This window comes from Chinchilla lanigera, unplaced genomic scaffold (genome assembly GCF_000276665.1).
Source record: "Chinchilla lanigera isolate Chin_1 unplaced genomic scaffold, ChiLan1.0 scaffold00002, whole genome shotgun sequence".
Classification (NCBI taxonomy): Eukaryota; Metazoa; Chordata; class Mammalia; order Rodentia; family Chinchillidae; genus Chinchilla; species Chinchilla lanigera.
This window is the reverse complement of record NW_004955403.1, coordinates 37321771-37341475: the sequence shown is the minus strand read 5'-3', so window position 1 is coordinate 37341475 and position 19705 is coordinate 37321771. Positions and strand designations below refer to the sequence as shown.

The following is a 19705-nucleotide window of genomic DNA, read 5'->3' as shown; positions in this document are numbered from 1 at the left end:
TATTTTTTACAATTTCAACAAAAAGCTGGAAGCCAAAACTATAGAATGTTAATGTTAATTCTCTTGTCTCAACTAATGGAATATTATACAGCAACCAAGACTAGTACTGATTAAAATTATGAAGGCAAAAATAATATGACAAGTGATGCAATAATGCCAAGAGTTACCTTGCAAAACTGCACACTGTTGGTATAGCTACACTTCGAAAACTGGAAAAAAACACAGAGAAAATAATAGTGTGTTATAGGTAGTGGTAGACTTATTGTCTTTATTATTTGAATGTTTTCATAAGAAGTACATTTTTAAAAAAAGAATAAAAAAACTAGTAGGCAAGAGGCAATCTTCAGAGTAAGAAAGAATTTAAGGATTCATAGCATAATTATCTACACAGCAAATACAAGTCACAAAGCTCCACTTGTGTTGTTAATGATATTGTAACAGACTGATTTAGAAAGCTGCTTTCCTTACTGACTTGATACATCTTATTTGAAAACAGCAAAGCTAGTTTTAGTTTTCTGAAAGACAGTAATAAAAACAAAAGTTACTACAAAGACTCCAGGATCATTTTTCTCTCATCTTTCTGTCATGGCTCCAGATAATGTGACGAAGTCAGAGATAGGCAGAGTTGGTCCACCACCCCCTGAGCATTGATTTAAAGAGAAGATGCAGAATACTAGCACAAGGGTCTCTTTCCCTCTCAACATGCTGAAGGCTTTCGGTAACAGACCCTGTTACTCAAAATCCTAATCTCTGTTCGCAGAGAAAATACAGTTCACTTCATCCGAAAATGCACAATTCATTTAATCTTAAAATGCATGAGTTTTGATGATTCCTCTACTATAGGAAGTAACTATAAAGACTTTCAAGTGGTTAGAAAACATTTTACATTAATCAGCTCATTTGAATTATTCCTTTTACACAGGAAAATTAAGACTTAAACTAATGCACAAATTATTTACAAACACCCAGGTGTCAAAAGTCCCACAGGAGAAGCAAAAAAACAAAACAATAACAACAAAAAAATTTCTGTAGAATTTCCCATGATGAAGTTATTATTTCTACAATAACTATTTAGTAATTATAAAATGTTAAACGTCATCACATCAAAACCCCTATAAAGGAAATTTGAAATAAGACCCAGGATTTAAGTGGACTGTGCAAGATCTCACAGTGAGTTAATGGCAGAACCATCTCCTTTGTTGAGCAGAGGATTTGAATTCCTGATGAATATTTTTCTCTATTACCCTTCTCTCTTGTTTCCCTCCTGTGGTGAACTTACCTAGCACCTCCATCAGTCTTGTTTGGACAGATCAAGGATTTGAAGCAACCTGAGACAGTCCATATTCATGACTTAGGTGATACTTTATTGATTTGTTTCATCCAGTCAGGTATTTAGAATTCAACAACTTGATGGCAATATCCAAGTTTCTTGGTAATAACAATGGCAATTGCTTAGCTTAGTAGCTGTGCTGCTGTGTTACACTAGGCTAAATACTTTTCAGCAGCTCATTCAATCCTTGCAGCAGTGCATGAGGTATGCAGTAAATTGATCATGTTTTTTTTTTTCCCAGAGAATGAAAATGACACACAGAGAAACTTAACAACTTGCTCAAATTCATATGAGAGTCAGATCCAAATCATGCGCTCCCTCAACATGAAATAGCGTTACTTCAGTAGATGTTCAAGGAAAGCATTTGAGAATACATTTAAAGTATCCCAAGTAGATGATAATTCTCTTTAAAATGACCAAAGGTACAAGTAAGACTTTCACATTTAATTGAGAAAATAAAACGGTGGTATCAAAGTGGTAATTTGTCAGTTTGAATGTGAGAATGGTAGTTACAGAAAAGCTCCAAAAAGTACCTGCATAGGTTAAAATTTGGGGAACAGACAAGTGCATTTTAAAATATATACGCTCTTTAAAGGAATCTGCGGATGCTACTTTTACTTTTTAAATGAGGATCTCAGTAAGTGTTGTTAAGTAATGGCTGTCTTTGTGTCTCTGAGTCTGTGTATGAGTCCTAGCACATCAACAGGAAAAAAGATCTCGCAAGTCGAATGCTCTGCTTATCCACAATATCCACGCTTCAAACATAACAGACATAAAGTTATACTCACAATAATAGACTCTGTAATTTACAGGATGGGGGTGGAGTCTCAGCTCTCAGCCTCTGCTGAAGTTTTTTCATGTCTTCAACTGATCTACGGTATTCAGTTGAACTGCTACATAAAGGGATGGTGAAGGAATTACCTTAACCCATTATTTATTTATCTGTCTTCCCAAGCTATTAGAAAATAGACTGATTTGCCTCATGTCAAGATGTGTATAAACCAAATAGTGCTAAAAATGAAGCTTGAACAGTTTTCCACCAATTGATGGTATATTTGTTCTCTGCACTTTCTATCTTATCCTACAGCCGTAGGATTTAAGATTTGGGGTGCTCATCCCTGTAGCTTGTGTATTTATCTATGTATATGTGTGTATACAGGTATATGTTTATATATGTGTCATATTATACATATTATGTAAATATGCACAAAGGTAGAAAAATTTAAAAATAAGATAACTATAAGTACAAAGAAAAGTTTTAGTGTTTTTTTCTCACTTCTCAATGGAGTGTTGTCAAAGATCACTGCTCTGTGTAGTACTTCATCATCCATTTGAAGCGTTGCTACAGAAGCTGCCCACCAAGTCAGAGTGGGCTGGTCCCAGTGCCATGCGGCTGCAGAGAATTTTAGACATCATTCCATCCAGCCCTTCAACAGAGCAGATGAGACTTCACTTCCAAAAAGTCTCAGGATTTGGTAGAATCTCTTGATGTATTTACAGTATGAATACACAGACGATACTAATAAATCAAGCTTCGGATTTGTTTTGCCATCTAGAGACACAAACAAATTGAAATTGAAAAGAGAAATCTTTACACACATAATGCTCATAAAAGAACATTTTGCGGATGATCCCAAAGCTATTGGACCGGCGGAGTGCTCTGGGAAAGGTGGTGTCTATGTAAATAAGAGAGTGGGTGACCCAAGGAAGTACCAGGAGCTAGGTGCTGAACTGAGGCCACAGATCCCCAGGTCACAGCCTCCAGACGATGCCACCTCATTCTTTAGACATGAAGCCGAACTTCTAAGTGCTTCAGGGATTTTTGTTCAGCCTTTTAAGGGTATCCAAATGAATTAACTATTGTGCTTCACCTACGCTCTAGTAACTCCCTTTCAGTGGGCAGCTTTATTTTCCCAGATGTGAAGATTGTTCACAAAGGAATTATGAGTAATTAACTCATAAAAGAAATGTCCAAATGAATGAACAACTGCAAAGCACCTGTTGTTAACAGCTGATTTTTTTTCTTCTCTCTTCCATTATCAAGAGCTTCAGAATACAAATCCATGTTTTCTTTTAAGAACATGTGACACCTACTGATTTAGTTTCACATAGAACACAGCCATGAATAGAAAATGGATAGTGTAGCTCGTCTTTACACTTAATGGAAGGAAAGTGTCAAAGTTTCAGACAAACATCAGCTAGCTAAGATTAGAGCTTTATTATGGCTTTCATGAGCCCCAGGCACTTTGTCTTTCTGAGTTCCTTTGTCCACTAAAAATAGTAGAATTATATATAATAATTATATTAATATAAAGATGACCATAATCCATGCTGGGTTCATTATAATATATTGTTATATTCATTTTTTCCTGTAAGTTTAAAAATGATTAAAAATTGTTTATGGGCTGCTAAAAGTACCTGGGCCCTTGTCACTATGCCTACTATGTCTAATAATAAGTTGGCCCAGCCTAAGATTATGAACAAAGAAATTTCATAAAACCATAACTCCCCTCATCTATCTTTTACCCTATTGTAATAAAAAACACTTTTAAGTGCTTCAGGGATTTAATTTGTTTCTTCTACTTTTCTTGATGCTACTCTCTGAGCAGTGGGTAGCTCAGGATCACTGATTAAGTAACCCCACTTGGCCTAGACATGCTGGTGAGAACCCCCAACTAGCACGTTCTACAAGACCCACTCACATAGGGCCTTTTGATCATAGTGTGATGACCATGAGATCAAGAACCGAATCCAAAATTAATTCTTCTATGCTGGGAATAGGCCACTTGGATTCTCTAAAATGCAGTCAACTTGAAAGGGTAATTTTTATCAGGCCTGTTTATTCATTGCTGGGATACAAAGTTTCATTCAGTATCATAAAGAAGACAAACAAACAAGGGAACAATGACAAAGTTATGTCAAGCTCCTCCTTTACCACCCACAAGTGAAGTTAGGATCATAATGTCACCACCTATAAGCTAATGACCTACCTGTAACAATGGGCTAGCACATGCACATACCTGCAGCGAATAAATTGATCTCTAATGAAGCTTTCTGGAAAAAATGAGATGTTTGCAGAGAGCTTGTTTTTCAAAGAAATGGGACTCAATTTAGTGTGCTTATGGCTTCTGGTAATTCTTTTTCTTGCATTGAAAACTTTATTTTCCAAATCTTTCTTTGTCAACTCTCTACAGAAGTTACATTTTAATAATGTTCTAAACTCCAATTTCCCTCAGTTCATCTTCTCTCTTGAGCTCTGTTTCTGAGCTAAATCCCATTAAAATTCATTACATATTGTACAATAGATAGCAATTTGGAAATATTTATAGGCTCCTACCTTTTCTTTGAACTTATCAGGTTGAGCCAAAATTTCATTTGAAGAATCTCATAATATTCTAGAAATTGACCAAATTTCCTTAAAATCTTTTAATTCTAAAGTTACTAAAAACAAAAAGACAAATATGATACACTGATATAAAAATAATAACAATTCTGATATAAGAATAATAACAATTGGAATAATGAAAATATTTTTCATATTTATTCAAATCTTATACAATTCTTGTTTTCTTTTCTTAAAATCTAATAGTCCACTTTATCAACAGAGTCCTAGTATAACTCACTTAATGGGTCTGTAACCAGGAGTAACAATATTATTAATTTGATTGTTTTAATTGTCAGTCACATAAAATAGGTTTATTCCTTTAACTGATAATGTTACTAAATATTTCTTCCTATTGGCCTTATGATCTACATTAAGGGAGTTTTTCAACTTGAAGTGTATCCATTACATTTCTATTTTTAAAGAAAATTTAATTAGAATATTTTACTTCCCCCATCCTCTCATTTCTCATTTCCTTTCTATAATGGAATCTAGGTTTGAACCTTTATCTTGTTAAAGGTACAAGCTACAAAACAATCTCAACAATTAGCTTAGCAGTTGGATTCCTTTGCTAGAAACCTTTAACACACAGGTAAATTACTATGTTATTTCCTTGATGAGAAAAACAAAGTACTTTAGATAACATAATCTCATTACTTTGACCCAGAGGATTAGTTCATTCATTCAAAAGCATGGAGTCTCAAGCTTAAGATGTGAAGGATGTGGGAGAGGAAAGGTATTTTAGTTCATTTTGTGGTGTTATAACAGAATACCACAGACCTCCTTGTCATTTACAAAGAAAAGAAATATATTTCTCATGTTCATGGAGGCTGGACAGTCCGAGGTCAAGGGAATATCATTTGGCAAAACCTTCTTGCTGGCACATCCTGGGGTGAAGGTAGAAGCAAGCCCCCCCGGGGCGGGGGAGAAGGAGAGAAAGAGGAGGGAGGCATCCCAAAACTCATCTTCTTATCAAGAACCCACTCTGGTGATAAGGTGATAACACTAAAGCATCTACCCCACCTCGTAGCCTAATCACTTCTTCATATGCCCCAACACTACTTCCGTAGGGATTAAACTTCCAATACAAGCATATGGGGGAGATGACAGGTTTATCCAAGTCAGGGAAAAGAGGCTGATTCCTTCCTTTCTAGAAACATAACTTCTTTATAGAGCCTGCTGGAGTTCATGGTTTCCTCTGCATTTACTTCATTCTGAAAAACATAGGCAACACCTATGGCAGCTCTTTTACAAGATGATTTTTTTGTTTCTCTATTTCTGAGAGCAGCAATGGCACTGTGGCAGATCTGGTTATTTTCCAAGTGCCCAAAAGAGTCTCTATGAAGTATAGCATAGATTCCTTGTGTGGTGTCCCAGAAGTCACTGTTGTAAGAGAATCAACTAAGAACCTTATACATTATCTCACCCATGATTCATGAATTGCCTTTGGGACTGATACAGACTGTGTATTCCTAACTTATTATACCATATTTGTCTATTACTACTCATTAGATTTCTATTACTATAGATTTCTATTACTACTCATTAGATTTCTATTACTACTCATTAAGACACAGCTTAAGGTTTTTCTTATGTAGGGTAAAGTTAAACATATTTTATCATTTACTCAGGAGAGACATGTACAAAGGCAAATTCCTACTTATAACTGAGCTTCTTCAGTAATCCATGTGGAATCTGTGTATGATCACAGCCAGCAGAGCTCATTTGATTTGGAAAAGATACTCAGTAATGAGTCAGGCCCTCCTGTGAATCAAGCCGGATGTATCTAGAAGCTGCTTAACTATTTCAGGCCAAGCACACATCACTGTTCACAATCCAGCTCTGTGAGGGTGAATTACTGATTTGTTAACAGAGATCTTAGGGTCCTGGGTGGTTAATGAATTTTCCATACATAAGCACTTTTTACTCCAAAGCTCTGTTCCTTAGAGTTTGGGCTCTGGAGTCCATGATTAACATCGCAGTTCCCCTGCTCAGCAGCACTATGTCCTTAGGTAAATTACCTGTCCTCCTGTACTCGGTCCTCCTGTCCTAGGAAGGATGATGACAGCGGTGATTTTCCTCATGGTTTGCATGGTCAGATAAATCGGGAGAATGAGTAGAAAGTGCTGACACAGTGCCAGCTCAAGTGAAGTTCAGATTATTATTTTTTAAACACTCAAAAAAATTCCGAGATTAGAAAGGAAAAGAAGACCAAACCCCCGCCACCTCCCACCCAGTGTGTAACACACACATCATGTTAGCACAGAACTGGCAGCAGCTCTGTCTTTTCAGCAGAGTCCAGGGTCAGTGCCTTTACCCTCACTTTGCTAATGAGAAAACAGATCTCTAAACATTTCAAAGCCATGGAAACAGCCTATGACTGACCCCACTCTGTCTAGTTCCAAAGCCCAAGCCCATTTAGGACATCCCCTAGACAATCTCTTCAGTCAGGCCCCTTCTGCCTCTGATTTCTTGAGCTCCCTGGGGTTGTTTTCGGGAGTTCAAGGTTACTTTGGTCTCCTAACTCAATCTGTCCTTTTGTTTACCAGGGCATGCTCTCTCTTGACATTCCACAATTGCAGACCTTCTGCCTGTCTTGCTCCCTCTGACACAGTAATTATGTCCTCTAGGTTCCAGTCACAGCTGCACAATTACAAACAGCCCCACCTCCCCTCTTATCTTTTCTCCTTATTCTTCATAAAAAGTTATGTACAAACCAAAGAGCCAGAAAGTTATCTTGGCCAATGGAGTACATTAACTTGTTTTTACGTTGAAAGTATGAATTGTCCTTGGAGGTTTGCCCTTGACCTCCTCCCCCAAAGTCTGTATTCAAGATCAAATAATGCACAGGGCTTAGTCTCTTTAGAAAGCCCGCATTTTTATTTTTAAATTTTTTTTCTTTTTGTTAAAATAATGTGTAGTTGTTAATGTGGAAACAAATGTAATTCCTATGAAATGTAGGTTTATAAATGTTTATATATAAAATGTTACAAATCCAAATTCCAAATGGTCCAAGACTTTTTTGAGGTGCTTGTTTTTTTAATGAGTGGGATAAAAGCTGATCTTGAGCATTCTACCCTAGAAACAATTCTTAAAAATAATATTAGTTAGAACCAATGTCAAAAGATACTATTTTCTTAGTCTTCTTCTTCTTTGCTGGTGATTGGCAGCTCTTGCAAAGGTAGTATCTACAAAAGAACTAATGGGCCCTTGAGCCAAGATTTTGTAATTCTTGAAAATACACCAAGAGCCAAACCAACAAAAATTAAAAACAATATCAAAACACCAGATGTGAATGGAAATAGACCCTGATGCTGCATTGCTATCAGAATATCTGCTTTACAAACCTTTGATCACACTGAAGAAATGCATAGAAAGGTTTCATTACAGAAAGCATGCTAACCCAGAAGCCAAAAATCCAAGAAAATATCAATTAAAATATTTTATAAATAATAAAGTATTATTTTTAACAAAATGCCTGAAAACATAATAGCAGTCTTTTGCTGCTTCATGTAAGTAGGAAGAATGAAAATGCAGATTTTGACTTTCATTTTCAAATTAAAAAATCATGGTTAGGACACATAGATTGCTGGTAGCAGTTCTTCTAATGGATGTTCATTAAAAGACATTTATTTGACTTATTAATAATATCCACTTTATAAAATATTACCTAGCTGAGTATTTATAAGATAGATGATCATAATATCTGCCATGAGTCTTACATACATAAGTACGTACAATAGATGTACACACATACATGGCTACAGGCTTACGTAGGTGTATGTGATCTGCAGTGAGGCTTCACTGCCGAGATCCTCTTTGTTGAATGAATACCATTATCTTTAGTTCTTATTTGTTGTTCTTTTAGTTTTTAAATATCTATATTTCAAAGTTTCCATTTGTGAAAATGTGAAAGAGAGAATGATCAAATAACCTAAATGTTTACCTTCACCTACTCCACACTTCTCCTCCAAGCAATTGGAAAATTGAGCCAAATGCTTTATCCCAAATTAAATGTATTTAAAGCCATAAATCTGTAAGCCAAACTGTGCCAAGAGAAGTCCTAAAGTGGACACTTGGTCAAATACTTCCTCTGAGGCCAGAAAAAATCCCTCAAAGGCAGCTCAGGGGAAATAAAATTTCATTGTGTATTTTCCTCTCTCCCTTTCATCTTACCTTCTTAGCCACAGAAGACTTAAATTTTACTTAAGGGGGAATGAAGAAAAAAAGATCTAAAGAGGTGGGTGCAGGTCAGAATCTGCACTTCACAGAGCAAGACAGAGTACCCTTTTTCTCAAACTTGGCAGAAATTCTCACCATTGCTTCTACTGTCCTCGTTTTAGCAATTCTGGGGCTTGTCCAAGGTGATAGATAAAATATATCCATACCTCCCACACTTCATGTATAAAAACCTTAAAGTTGAGGACATTAAAGTAGTCAGTGTTTCCCATCATTGCCTGAAATCTTCTTGGATTTCAGCACTGGAAAATGAAAGCTGTTCCACATCAATGCTTCCTTGCTAGGCCCTCCAGTAAGAATAAGGCAGCCCCAGGGAGGCAGAGGTAATGGGTCGTCATGCTGCCTCTTAAGAGTAAAGAACGAATTCGGGCTTAATCAATCCTCAATCTCTATTCCGCACTACAACCCCTCCCACGGCTGGTAGATATTAGAGATGCTAACAATTAGAGATGCTTATCTGTTTTTTGTTGTCTGTGCTTATATCATCAAATCACAAATTGAAGAACTGTGATTTAAAAACTCATCAGCTGAATCAATCCCATTATTGTGGAAATAAGAAAGCCTCAGAGCTGCACAGTTAATGACACAAACCATCAGTCCTAGCTCTCATTTTAGAGCTGACTTCAGTGTCACACTGCAGTCGGTCAGAACACACTGTGACAGGCCAAGTAATGCCATTACTGCTGCCCCTCATGGCGATTTGACATGGGAACAAGCAAGCTACAATTCAAGGAAGGGCAAAATTAAATAGTGGAATGTTGGACTTTTCACTTTCTGAAACATTTTCCCTCAGGCCAATAGAAGCTCTGGATTATTCTCCTCTCGGAAACTGAAGGTGATAATACCCTGTCTCACACCTAGGAAGATGATTGCAGTACTTGTTAGGAGTTTTTAAAAACCAGGTTCTAGAATTATATATAAACAATGATCTAATCTGTGTTCTAAATATGTATTTAAACATACACAAATGTCTGGAAAAGTATACTGTAGAAAATTAACAGCATTTATCTCTAGGAGTACAATTACAAGAACACATTGGCTTTTGGCTTGTTGCTTGACTATTTTACAGACTTCAGTTTTCATCCAAAATCAGTGATGATATTTCTATCTTTCTAGGGGTGGCTGAGAGAGAATAAAAATATGAATTTGCCCTAGGACTGTGAACATAGAAACTCTACTGTTAATATCAATAATGAAGATAGGGATAAAATTACTAGATCATGTAAACTAGTGTTCTAATTGGTGTTCAAATCCAGTTGACCTTTATTGGCCTTTACTTGCTGGCCACTTTACAGAAATGGCCTGCTGTAATACTAAGTTCAACAAATGTTAGGTATTTTCATTCAGTCAGTCCCTTGACAGCTTATTTTGTGTAAAAGATTTGATCCAAGTAGTTAGGGAACACACACTCTGGCAGGAGAAACAAGGCACAAATAACTGATACACACCAGAGAGAAAATACCAAAGGGAATGAAAAGATAATCTACAGAATGGGAAAAAAAATTGCCAACTATTCCTTAGGCAGAAGACTAAAATCTAGAATATAAGTGCTAAAAATAAATTAGACCCTCCAAATAAAAGACCGGATTAAAAAATGGGCAACTAGAATGAACAGACACTTCTCAGAAGAAGAAATACAAATGGCCAATGAATACATGGAGAAATGTCCAACACTGCTGGCTGTTAGAGCAGTGCAAATTAAAATAACATTGAGATTCCAACTTACTCCAGAAAAAATGGCTATATCAAGGAATCGAAAAATAACAAATGCTGGCAGGGCTACCGGAGGAAAAACAAACCCTTCTACATCGTTGATAGGAAGGTAAATTAGTACAGCCACTGTGGAAATCAGTATGGAGCTTCCTCAAAACACTAAAACTACAAATTCTATTCAGTTCAGCTCTTCCTCTTCTAGGTATCTTCTCCAAAGAGTTAAAGACATCATATTATAGTGATATATGCATCCCCGTGTTTATAGCAACACAGTTCATAGCAGGTAAATCTCAGAAGCAGCCTATGTGTACATCAACAGATGAATAAATGATAAGATGTGCTACTTAGACACAGTGGGGTACTATTCTGACACAAAGATGGATAAACTTGAGTCATCTGTAGGAAAATGGGTGCACCTTGAGACCATGACGTTAAGTGAAATAAACCAGATATGCAAGTTTAAATATTGCGTGGTTTCTCTTATATGACAAAGTCAGAATCTTTTTTTTTAAAAAAGAGTAAATCAGAAAATACATAATAAGAAGTAGGGAAATAGATCTTTCTCAAATGGAAAGAGAAGCAGGAGACAGAGGGGAAGGGAGGGAGGGGGAGAGAAAGGCATTTTAAAACAAGTAATTAAGATGTGTTATGGTGTACCAACTCCCCACAAAGAATGCAATCATTATGTACTGCAAACATGTACTAATAAAAAAAAAAAGTGAAAAAAATACAAGTTATGAGCGCTCCTCCCCCAAACAAATACAGTGTGCTAAGCCAGCTTCCAGAGGATTACTGTAGACACAGAGCCAGGCTATTCTGAGCTGAGCCAGCGAAAGGAAAAGGAAAAGTTGGTGATCTGGATTTAGAGCTGAGTCCATACTCTGTGACGCTTTGTACATAAAGAAATGAACTCTGGAATTTACGAGCCCATTTTGTCTTTCACAAACATTTCTAGGGACACTCCCGTGTAGAAGTTTTAGAACAAGTGACTCCGGGGCGTTGAGTAGTTTATGGCAGACAAGGGTGACCGGGGAGGGGCTGCTTCCCAAATGCTGCTAAATGCGAGTAGAGCAAGGCACCTCTTAGCCCAAGGCCTCCTCACTCGCTGTCACGCAGAACAGAGTAAAGTGATTAATGGAAGTCAAGAAATTATCCTTTTTCTTCCTCAGATAAGTCTCCTGTTCTTTCTCTTTTTCTTTCAAAGGGAGAGGGTCCTGGAGATTAACCCAAGAGCCTTCTAACTAAGCTGCATCCCAGCCCTTTTTTCATTGTTTGTTTTGAGACCGGATCTTGCTAAATTGCTGAGCTGTGTTAGCTCGACTCAATCCTCCTGTCTCAGCCTCCCGGAGTGCTAGGATTACAGACCTGGGCCACCACCCCAGGCTTGACCTGACTTGTGCTCTATAACCATTTTAGCAGACCTGCAAGCAGGCAAGGGTTGGCCCCGCCCCACTACCAGCCCCACGGTTTTATTCTTTAATGCTGCTCCCGTTTTATGAGAAACGTTTCATTCCTTTCTCCGACCATGCCCCGGGGTCTCATTTATAGTGCATGCACCTCTGTGTGTGTGTGTGTGTGTGTGTGTGTGTGTGTGTGTGTATGTCTTGGAGACAGGTTTTCTCTATGCAGTTCAGGCTGGCCTTGAACTCACTATGTAGCCCAGGCTGGCCTCCAGCTCGCAGTAATCCTCCTGCCTCAGCCTCGCGAGGGCTAGGATTACACGCACCTCTTTTTAGTCTGTAAAAGATAACATTATTGGTGACATGCAGCCAACATCTCTATTGGCTTATAAAAGTTCAAACTTTTTCCCTGTTGTCCATTTTTCCCGAAAGGTCTGGGGAAGCCCGAGCTGTACAACTTGACTGCCTCCAGGAAGGGGCGTGCGACCGAAGGATGCAAAGGGCGGGACCGAGTTTGGAGAAGGGGCGGGGGACCCTAACCTGGGGGCTGCTTCCCAGGCCGAGCCACGCCTCCCCTGCTCTGCTGGCCCGGCGCGGACTCTTATTTTGAAGGTGGCGGGCCGCGGCGCGGCGTCGAGTCTCCCTGAGTCACCCGCGCTCGCTATAAAGCGCGGTACCTGGGCGGCCGCGCAGCCCCGGAGCCGGACCGCGGGATCGCGAGCAGCTGGCGGGGCGCGGCCCCGAGAGCGAGGTAGACGCGGGCACCCGGCGCCGGCGGGCGGGAGGCTCTGAGTCAGCGCGGCTGCGGGCGAGCGGGGCGCGTGGGGAGCGGAACGGGGGCACCGAGCGGGACTCCCGGACCCGCCGACCGCGCCGAGCCCCCACCCGCCCGCTGCGGGCGCAGCCCTGGGAAAGCGGAGCTCGGGTTGGGAACTTTCGGCATCATTTTAGCAGCGCCGGGGCCGCAGAGGATGCTCTGCCGCCGCGCACGATCCTCCCACCCCTGTGCTTCTGTGCGCGGCCCCACGCCTCGCCGTGGCCCCTCTCGGCCCGGAAAGGGGGCGATGACCTCATCCCGCAACAGCTGGCGGGGGAGGGTCCACCGGCCGAGCCGCGCCTCCTCCCCCGGGCTCGCCCACCTCGGCGCCCTTCCCCGGACGTTTGCCCGGAACGTGGGGCGCGGTGCCCCGCACGGAGTAGGTGCCCCCCGGGCGGGCGGGTGTGTGGCCCCGGCGCCGTCGCTGCAGTCCCCGCACTCCCCCTTTGTTAGCGGAGCGCCAGTCTGCGAGCCCCGGTGCGGTCCTCTCCGCGGCGATGCGTGCGCCCGGCCGGGGGCTTCCCGCCCTTTGCCTTGTTTAGCCCCGAGGGGGGCCCTGTCCTGAATGGTGGCTGGTCCAGAGAGGAGCTGGACACCCTGGAGGCTGGCCGGGGCTTGGGACTTTGGCTCCCGCGCTGGGGACGGCAGGGGGCGCGCTGGGGAGGCTGGCGGGGCTGGGCTGGGTCTCCTGGGACGCAGTTCTGTCTGCAGCCTGCTGAACTGCGACTCGCACCCGCAGCAGGCCTGGACAGGCCAAGCCCGTACCTGTCCTCAGACGATCACGGGGCGGGTGTGAGTTCATCAGACCCGGCAGGCTGCAGCCGCCCGAGCTGGCGCGTGTCCACCTCGGTCCGCGGTCGCGGGACCGGCGGGGAAAGGCGCAGCGCACACTCCGCTGGGGCGACCGGCGTGGTCCTGGGGACACAGTCCGGAAAGCCCCTCCCCACGGCTCCGCCCCGCCCCGGCCGCCGGCTCCGGGCTGAGCCTTTGGAAAATGCCCCGTGTGACTGTCAGAACAGTCAGGATTCGTGTCATTAAGGTTTCTGGCAGAACTTCGTCCCTCACTACCCAAGGAAAAGCTGTCCTGCTTGTAGTCCCCAGAAGTTGGGTTGCTTCCAAGCGCACAGCCCAGAGATGGCATCTTTCGCACTAACCTTTACACATCCCCCATAGAAGCAAGCACCCACACACACACACCGGCAAACTTTGGTGTGAAAAGAGGTTTGCAGTTCACCTTTTCCCCTAGTGTGCTCATATTGATTGATACAGGAGACAGAAGGAAGTACATGTACCACTAGGCCTTAGAGCCATGGTCAGATTTTATAAATTAGGCAGTTAAATGGTCAGTACTAGAGCAGTAAACCTATACAAGCAGACAAAAGCTAGGTAGTAAACAGATTTTTGAACTAATTTCTACGCCTTATTTTTACTGATTTTTCTAATTTTTTTTAATCTTTGGAAAAAGGAGTTGGGGTGAGTCGCCTGGCGCGCACATACATCCCTTTAAAAACTGAGCATGCGCATTGAACAACAAAACAGGCCCACATGGACAACGCTTCACGTGCTAAGCGAAGAGAATGGACAGATGTTTGCAGAGGATACAGCTTTATTTTCTTTGCATGTTGAAATCCATGAATCATAAAATTCTGGTAGCTGGTGCGGGACAACAGCTCACCTGCTTTAAATGATGTAATAACTACGTGGCCGGTCAGCGAGGTGGGGACACTGACTCGTTAAACAGCAGACCTATGTCCTACTGACAGTAGCCTTAGTGTTCTTCAGATCCTGTGGGCTCTAGATAGAGTTTCTAGTTGATTTCATAAAACTTGTGAAGATAATAAAAATGCAGCGCACCACACTGCACTGAGATTGCTCTGCCAGTTTTACTGTTTTGCCTTCTTCAGCCTAAAACTAATGTTTTTTCAGACTTTGCTCATAAGTGGTGTTGTACTGCTCTTGAGCGTCATTGCCTCTTTTTTTCCCCCCAATATATTATTTTGTCTCGGTTACAGTATATCTCTGACAGGTAAAGCAACAAATTATTACTGAAACAGAAGGTATTTCTTGGAAATTACCAAAGAGTTCACCGTGCTCATGATGCTAAAGCAGTTATTTCAAAAGAAAATTCTTAATTTGTTCAGTTTTTGATTGTTCAGATAGTTGTTAATTTGTACCCTCGTTCCAGATTACTTTCACTATCATAGGGAATTGGAAGAATACACATTAGACGTTACCTTCCTTTTGTGTATATTTCCACAACTTCATATCAAAATGCGTTATTCCTCTTCAGCATTTATTTAAGAAGATTTAGCTAAACACTGGGTAATCAAAGTTCACTCTACTCCAGAAACTACCCGTCAGTCAGTGTCTTGCAAAGTAACCCACTTCCATAACTAAATGGGGAAGGTAGCCCATAAAGATTCACTTTTTAAAAGTAATATGTCCAAAGAGCACTAAACACATTTCTGAAAGTACTCCAGGTGTTTATACATATTAGCCTATTCTGGTAATATTCTTTCGTGACACGTCTCAAGAAGCAGACTCTTATCAGACTTTAAAGAAAGGTGTAGAGAAGGAAAGGAGTCTCCCCAGGACCAAACTAAGATAAACCTGATCCATTTGCTTCTCTTGGTTCTGTCGCCCAGGTTATTTTGCTCCAGCGACCCCTCAGGATTCCAGTGATGACAGGGAAGCTCTGTATCAGGTTTTATCCCTGCAGCTAAAGAGCTGGAGATGGTAGAAGAGAAGGGTTTGATCCAAGAAGACGTGATGACTAGAAAGCAACAGCCTATTGTCCTAGAAAAGGCATGGGAATAAAATGCAAGTGAAGAAAGCAGGTGGTGTGGGGAGAGAGAAACGCCATTGTGAGCCAGGGACATGCAGTTTTCTGCCCAACATGTGGACTACTTCAGGCACAGATTTCTTCCCGACAGTAAATCTGAGCTGTCTTTTTGGTTATGTGCTTTACGGTTAACCATAATTGGTAACGTAAGCCATTCCAGTTAGGTGAGCCGCTCCTGCTTGTGTATTTTGGATAATGACTACAAGGAAACAAACTGAAAATGTGGGCTGGTTAACTCATATCAGGCAGTCTCCCTGCTGACTGCACGGTAGCCGGATTGCCAAAGTGTCTCCACGATGGTAAGCAAAGCTGGTGACTTTCACAGTTTGGCCCAGATTGTTGGAACCTGAAAGGCTTTTTGGATGGAAAAGTTTCCTCCTCGGGGGAAACTGCCATTTTCACATAAGGTGTGTCGGCCAGAAGAAATGAGCAGTGACTTTTCTGGTTTCTGTTGGCAAAATTTTGCATTTAAAAAAAATAGAGGCATGTTAAAAATAAACTCCTAGGAAGATGAACAAGGCCAAGTCAAAGGAGTGGCTATTGGAAAGTGAAAAGGGAAAGAAGGGAACTAAAGCATGATCATAACCAGGCGCTGGGGCTCACAGCCTTCTCTGAAGTGGGCTGCCACATTTCCTGGTGTTAGAACTGGGATCAGGTGTCCCATCTGAACAGGAATGAAGTAGCACCCGACTGCCAAACAGAAAACTCTGAAGCTTGATGTCTCTACTTCCCAAGACCTCAGTGATGCCTTTGTGAAACTGTCAGACCTGCAGAGGAGGAGTCAGCCCTCCGCTTTCTGATGGATTGTAGTCTTGACCATGGACGATGTGTATAAACTCATCACTGGGAATTGTGACACATTTTTTCATTGAAACCATGTCACACTTACTGGTTAGGTTCCCAGACCAGCCCAGAGATTTTAGCTGAGGTATTCTGCCTTAATAATAAGACCATAGAACTGAGTGACTATCTATAACATGGTTGTTGTAGGAAGATACACTCAGCTCCAACTTAAAATTTTTAAGGATTTTTTTAATCCCAACTACAATGGCAAAGGGACCCTACCTTCTCTTTTTCTCTTGAAACACTGAAGGAAAATAAAGGCACATAGGGATACATTTCCTTTTCTATTCACTTTATGCTAATAGGGACCCCAACCCTGGAACTGTGGAGCTGTGGGGCTGGGGATTGGAGCAGTAGCTGAATTTGTGGTCACAGAGGGGAAGGAGAAGCGGGGGAAAAGAGCACAGTCATGGGAGAAGTGAGGCCTAGTGGTCAGTCTATGGGGCTGAGGTTGAGACATTAACACCACCAGTTGTATGTTCAGTATTTTTAAAGTCAGCTGGGTTTTAAATGGAATATTTACTAATAGAAGGAAAGCAAATATAAAGCATTTATTTTTCTTTTTGTTGCCAGTCTGCTAAATTCCCAAACCAATATTAATTTGTGGTTGGACAGACTTTATTAAGATAAACTTTGATGTAAATATAATAATGCTCTAATTATAGAGCAGGTACTGTTTGTTCAACACTTTATACTAGAATGTGCACTAAAATATTTAATCCTTTCTGTCATATAATCCTCATCACAATCCCATAAAGGAAGTACCATCAGCATCTCCATCTTAAAAATGATAAGAGTGAGATTCAGAGAGGGTAAATTATTTTCCCAGATTCACAGAAATCAAAATGGCAGGACTGGGATCTCATTGATTCAATAAATATTATGGAGTGTTAAAGGAAAGCAATGAATGAAATGGAAAAATATGCAGAATCCTTGCCCTTGTGGAGCTTGTATACCAGTGATACAGACAAATCCAAAAGCCAGTAAACTAGGTATCTAGTGCTTCAGAGGGAACGTTGTGCTGCCAGGGAAAGAAAGCTAAGAAGGAGGACCAGGAATGCCAGGTTGGGGATGCAGTCTGGTGAGATGGGAACGCAGGATGAGGAGTGGTTGTGAGCCAGCACAGTGAGTGCGGGAGGGCTTGCACCATTGTTTCTCACAGCAAACTATTTTGTTTTGTAACACATAGTGTTGGAGTACATGCCATTCTCCCCAGTCTCTGGAAAGAGGCCAGCAAGTGACCGGGAGGTATCCAAGCACAGCTCATGAAGGGCTTGGGCTTATCTACCCAAAGGTCAGAAAAGATGGGGACAGTTGCTGGAGGGACATCCTGGTGCACAAGCAGAGGGCGTGGCCTTGGCAAAGAGCACAGAAGTGGTTCTTCTGTAGGCCTGGGAAGCTGGCAGCAATGCAGGGGTGGGAGCGGTGGTGCTGGGAGCTCCTGGGGTCCTCTTCTGCTTGCTCGCATTGTCCCAGTGACATGGGGACCGGATTCACCAGCTGGGAGAGGGTTGGGGAGGGAATGCGAAGGGCAGTTTGAGAAGATAGATGTGCAGTAGTCACCTAGGAGAGAGGGAGCCTGAATTTAGTCAAATGTGGGATGTCCATTCAAGAACTGCTCAGAGTCAAATTCTCACTCGTAACTTTCACAGTGAATTGGACCTCACAATTGTATAGTCTGTTTGACTCTTTTTTTTTTTTTTTTTTGGTTTTTCTCCGGTACCGGGAACCAAACTCACGACCTTGCGCTTGCCAGGCAGGCGCTTTGTCACTGAGCTAAATCCCCAGCCCCTAGTCTGTTTGACTCTTGAACAGAGGGATTATTTTAGGATTCTTTCCTTTATCTGTAACTTACTTAAAGCAGAGCCTTGCACTAATATGTGGTTAGTGTTTGTTGAGTGACTGCTATAGCAAACCTCCTACTCACTGGTCCATAAATTTTGTGTAAAAAGTTCTATCCTGTCATTTTGTTCTCTCCCTTCTCTGAAACACTCTGATGCCCACTGTTTCTTGAACAGCACTTGCGTCCCAATTTGTTGCTCATTATTTCATTGACCCAACCCCATCTCTGTATAGATTGAGCTTTGAATCAGGAGAGAATTCTCAGTTTGTGCTTCTGTATTCTGCAGTGACTTCCCAAACTGAACCTCATTCCTACCAAGCTGTGTTTTTGTGGAAGCCAGCAAAGATGCCATCCACTCCATTTCTCTACTCCTTGTTGGCTGGCACAGTGTAAGTAGTTGGCCAGAAAACAGGCAAACCAACTGGAGTGGTTATAACAAAGCAGGAAACAGATACTGGGTGATCTCAACTAAGTAAGAGGCAAAGGAACTGATTGCAGTGGATGGGTTGCAGGTAGAGTGAGAAGATAAAACCATCTGTACCAGGCCTTGGAGGTGTGTGAGGATTCAGGAAGGGCACGTGTAATGGGCTACTCTGGGCTGTGCCAGGCTGTGGGTGCATGGGCCTGCCTTTCACAGAGGTAAGGATGGAAGGGAAGGCAAGTGTTGTTGTGAATATTCCAAGTGGAGGTGTGCAGGAGACAGTCAGATATTGGGAATTATTGCCACACATGGGAATTAAAACCTTCAGAGAAGATGAATATGCCCCCAAAAGGAGCATAGAGTGACAAAATTGGGCTGTTTTTGAAAGCTGAATAAAATTAACTTTTGTTACTTCACTAAGCTGTGCAAGAGTCTGCAAAAATCAGCCCAGTGACAGAATATAGCATATCCCAGTAAAACCGCAAATGAATTGATTTAAAACTGGAGTTAGAAAGACTTGTGGTTTTTCTTGGTAAAACCTCGTTTTTTACTTGTCTTCATAACTAAAAGTGGATGTATTTGTAGGGAAGGTGACATGTGGATTTCTCAAGATCTATTTTTGGTTCCTATTATGAGACAAAATGAATCCACATGTACTCCGTACTTCCGTACATCATACCATTTTGTTACATAACACGGGCTGTGGGAGCACATACTGTCCACACGAGCAGCTAGAAATCTATCCAGGCAAGTGACTGTAAGATACCCAGGAACAGTAGATAAGGAATTGAATCTCACTTTTTCAAAGGGAAGCTATCATTTCCAACACAGAGTGGTACTGAAATCTCTTTGAAGGGCAGAAGAAGCATCTAAGG

The 19705-nt window shown here is 41.5% G+C and overlaps 1 protein-coding gene across 1 annotated transcript; it reads left to right on the top strand.

Moving 5' to 3' along the window:
- The first annotated feature begins 2932 nt into the window (after positions 1 to 2932).
- LOC106148642 lies at positions 2933 to 19048 on the top strand. The gene is made up of 3 exons (XM_013514866.1): positions 2933 to 3170; positions 12537 to 12815; positions 18696 to 19048. The coding sequence occupies exons 1-3, from the start codon at positions 2933 to 2935 to the stop codon at positions 18800 to 18802; spliced, it is 624 nt and encodes a 207-aa protein (XP_013370320.1). The 3' UTR covers positions 18803 to 19048.
- The last annotated feature ends 657 nt before the right edge of the window (positions 19049 to 19705 follow it).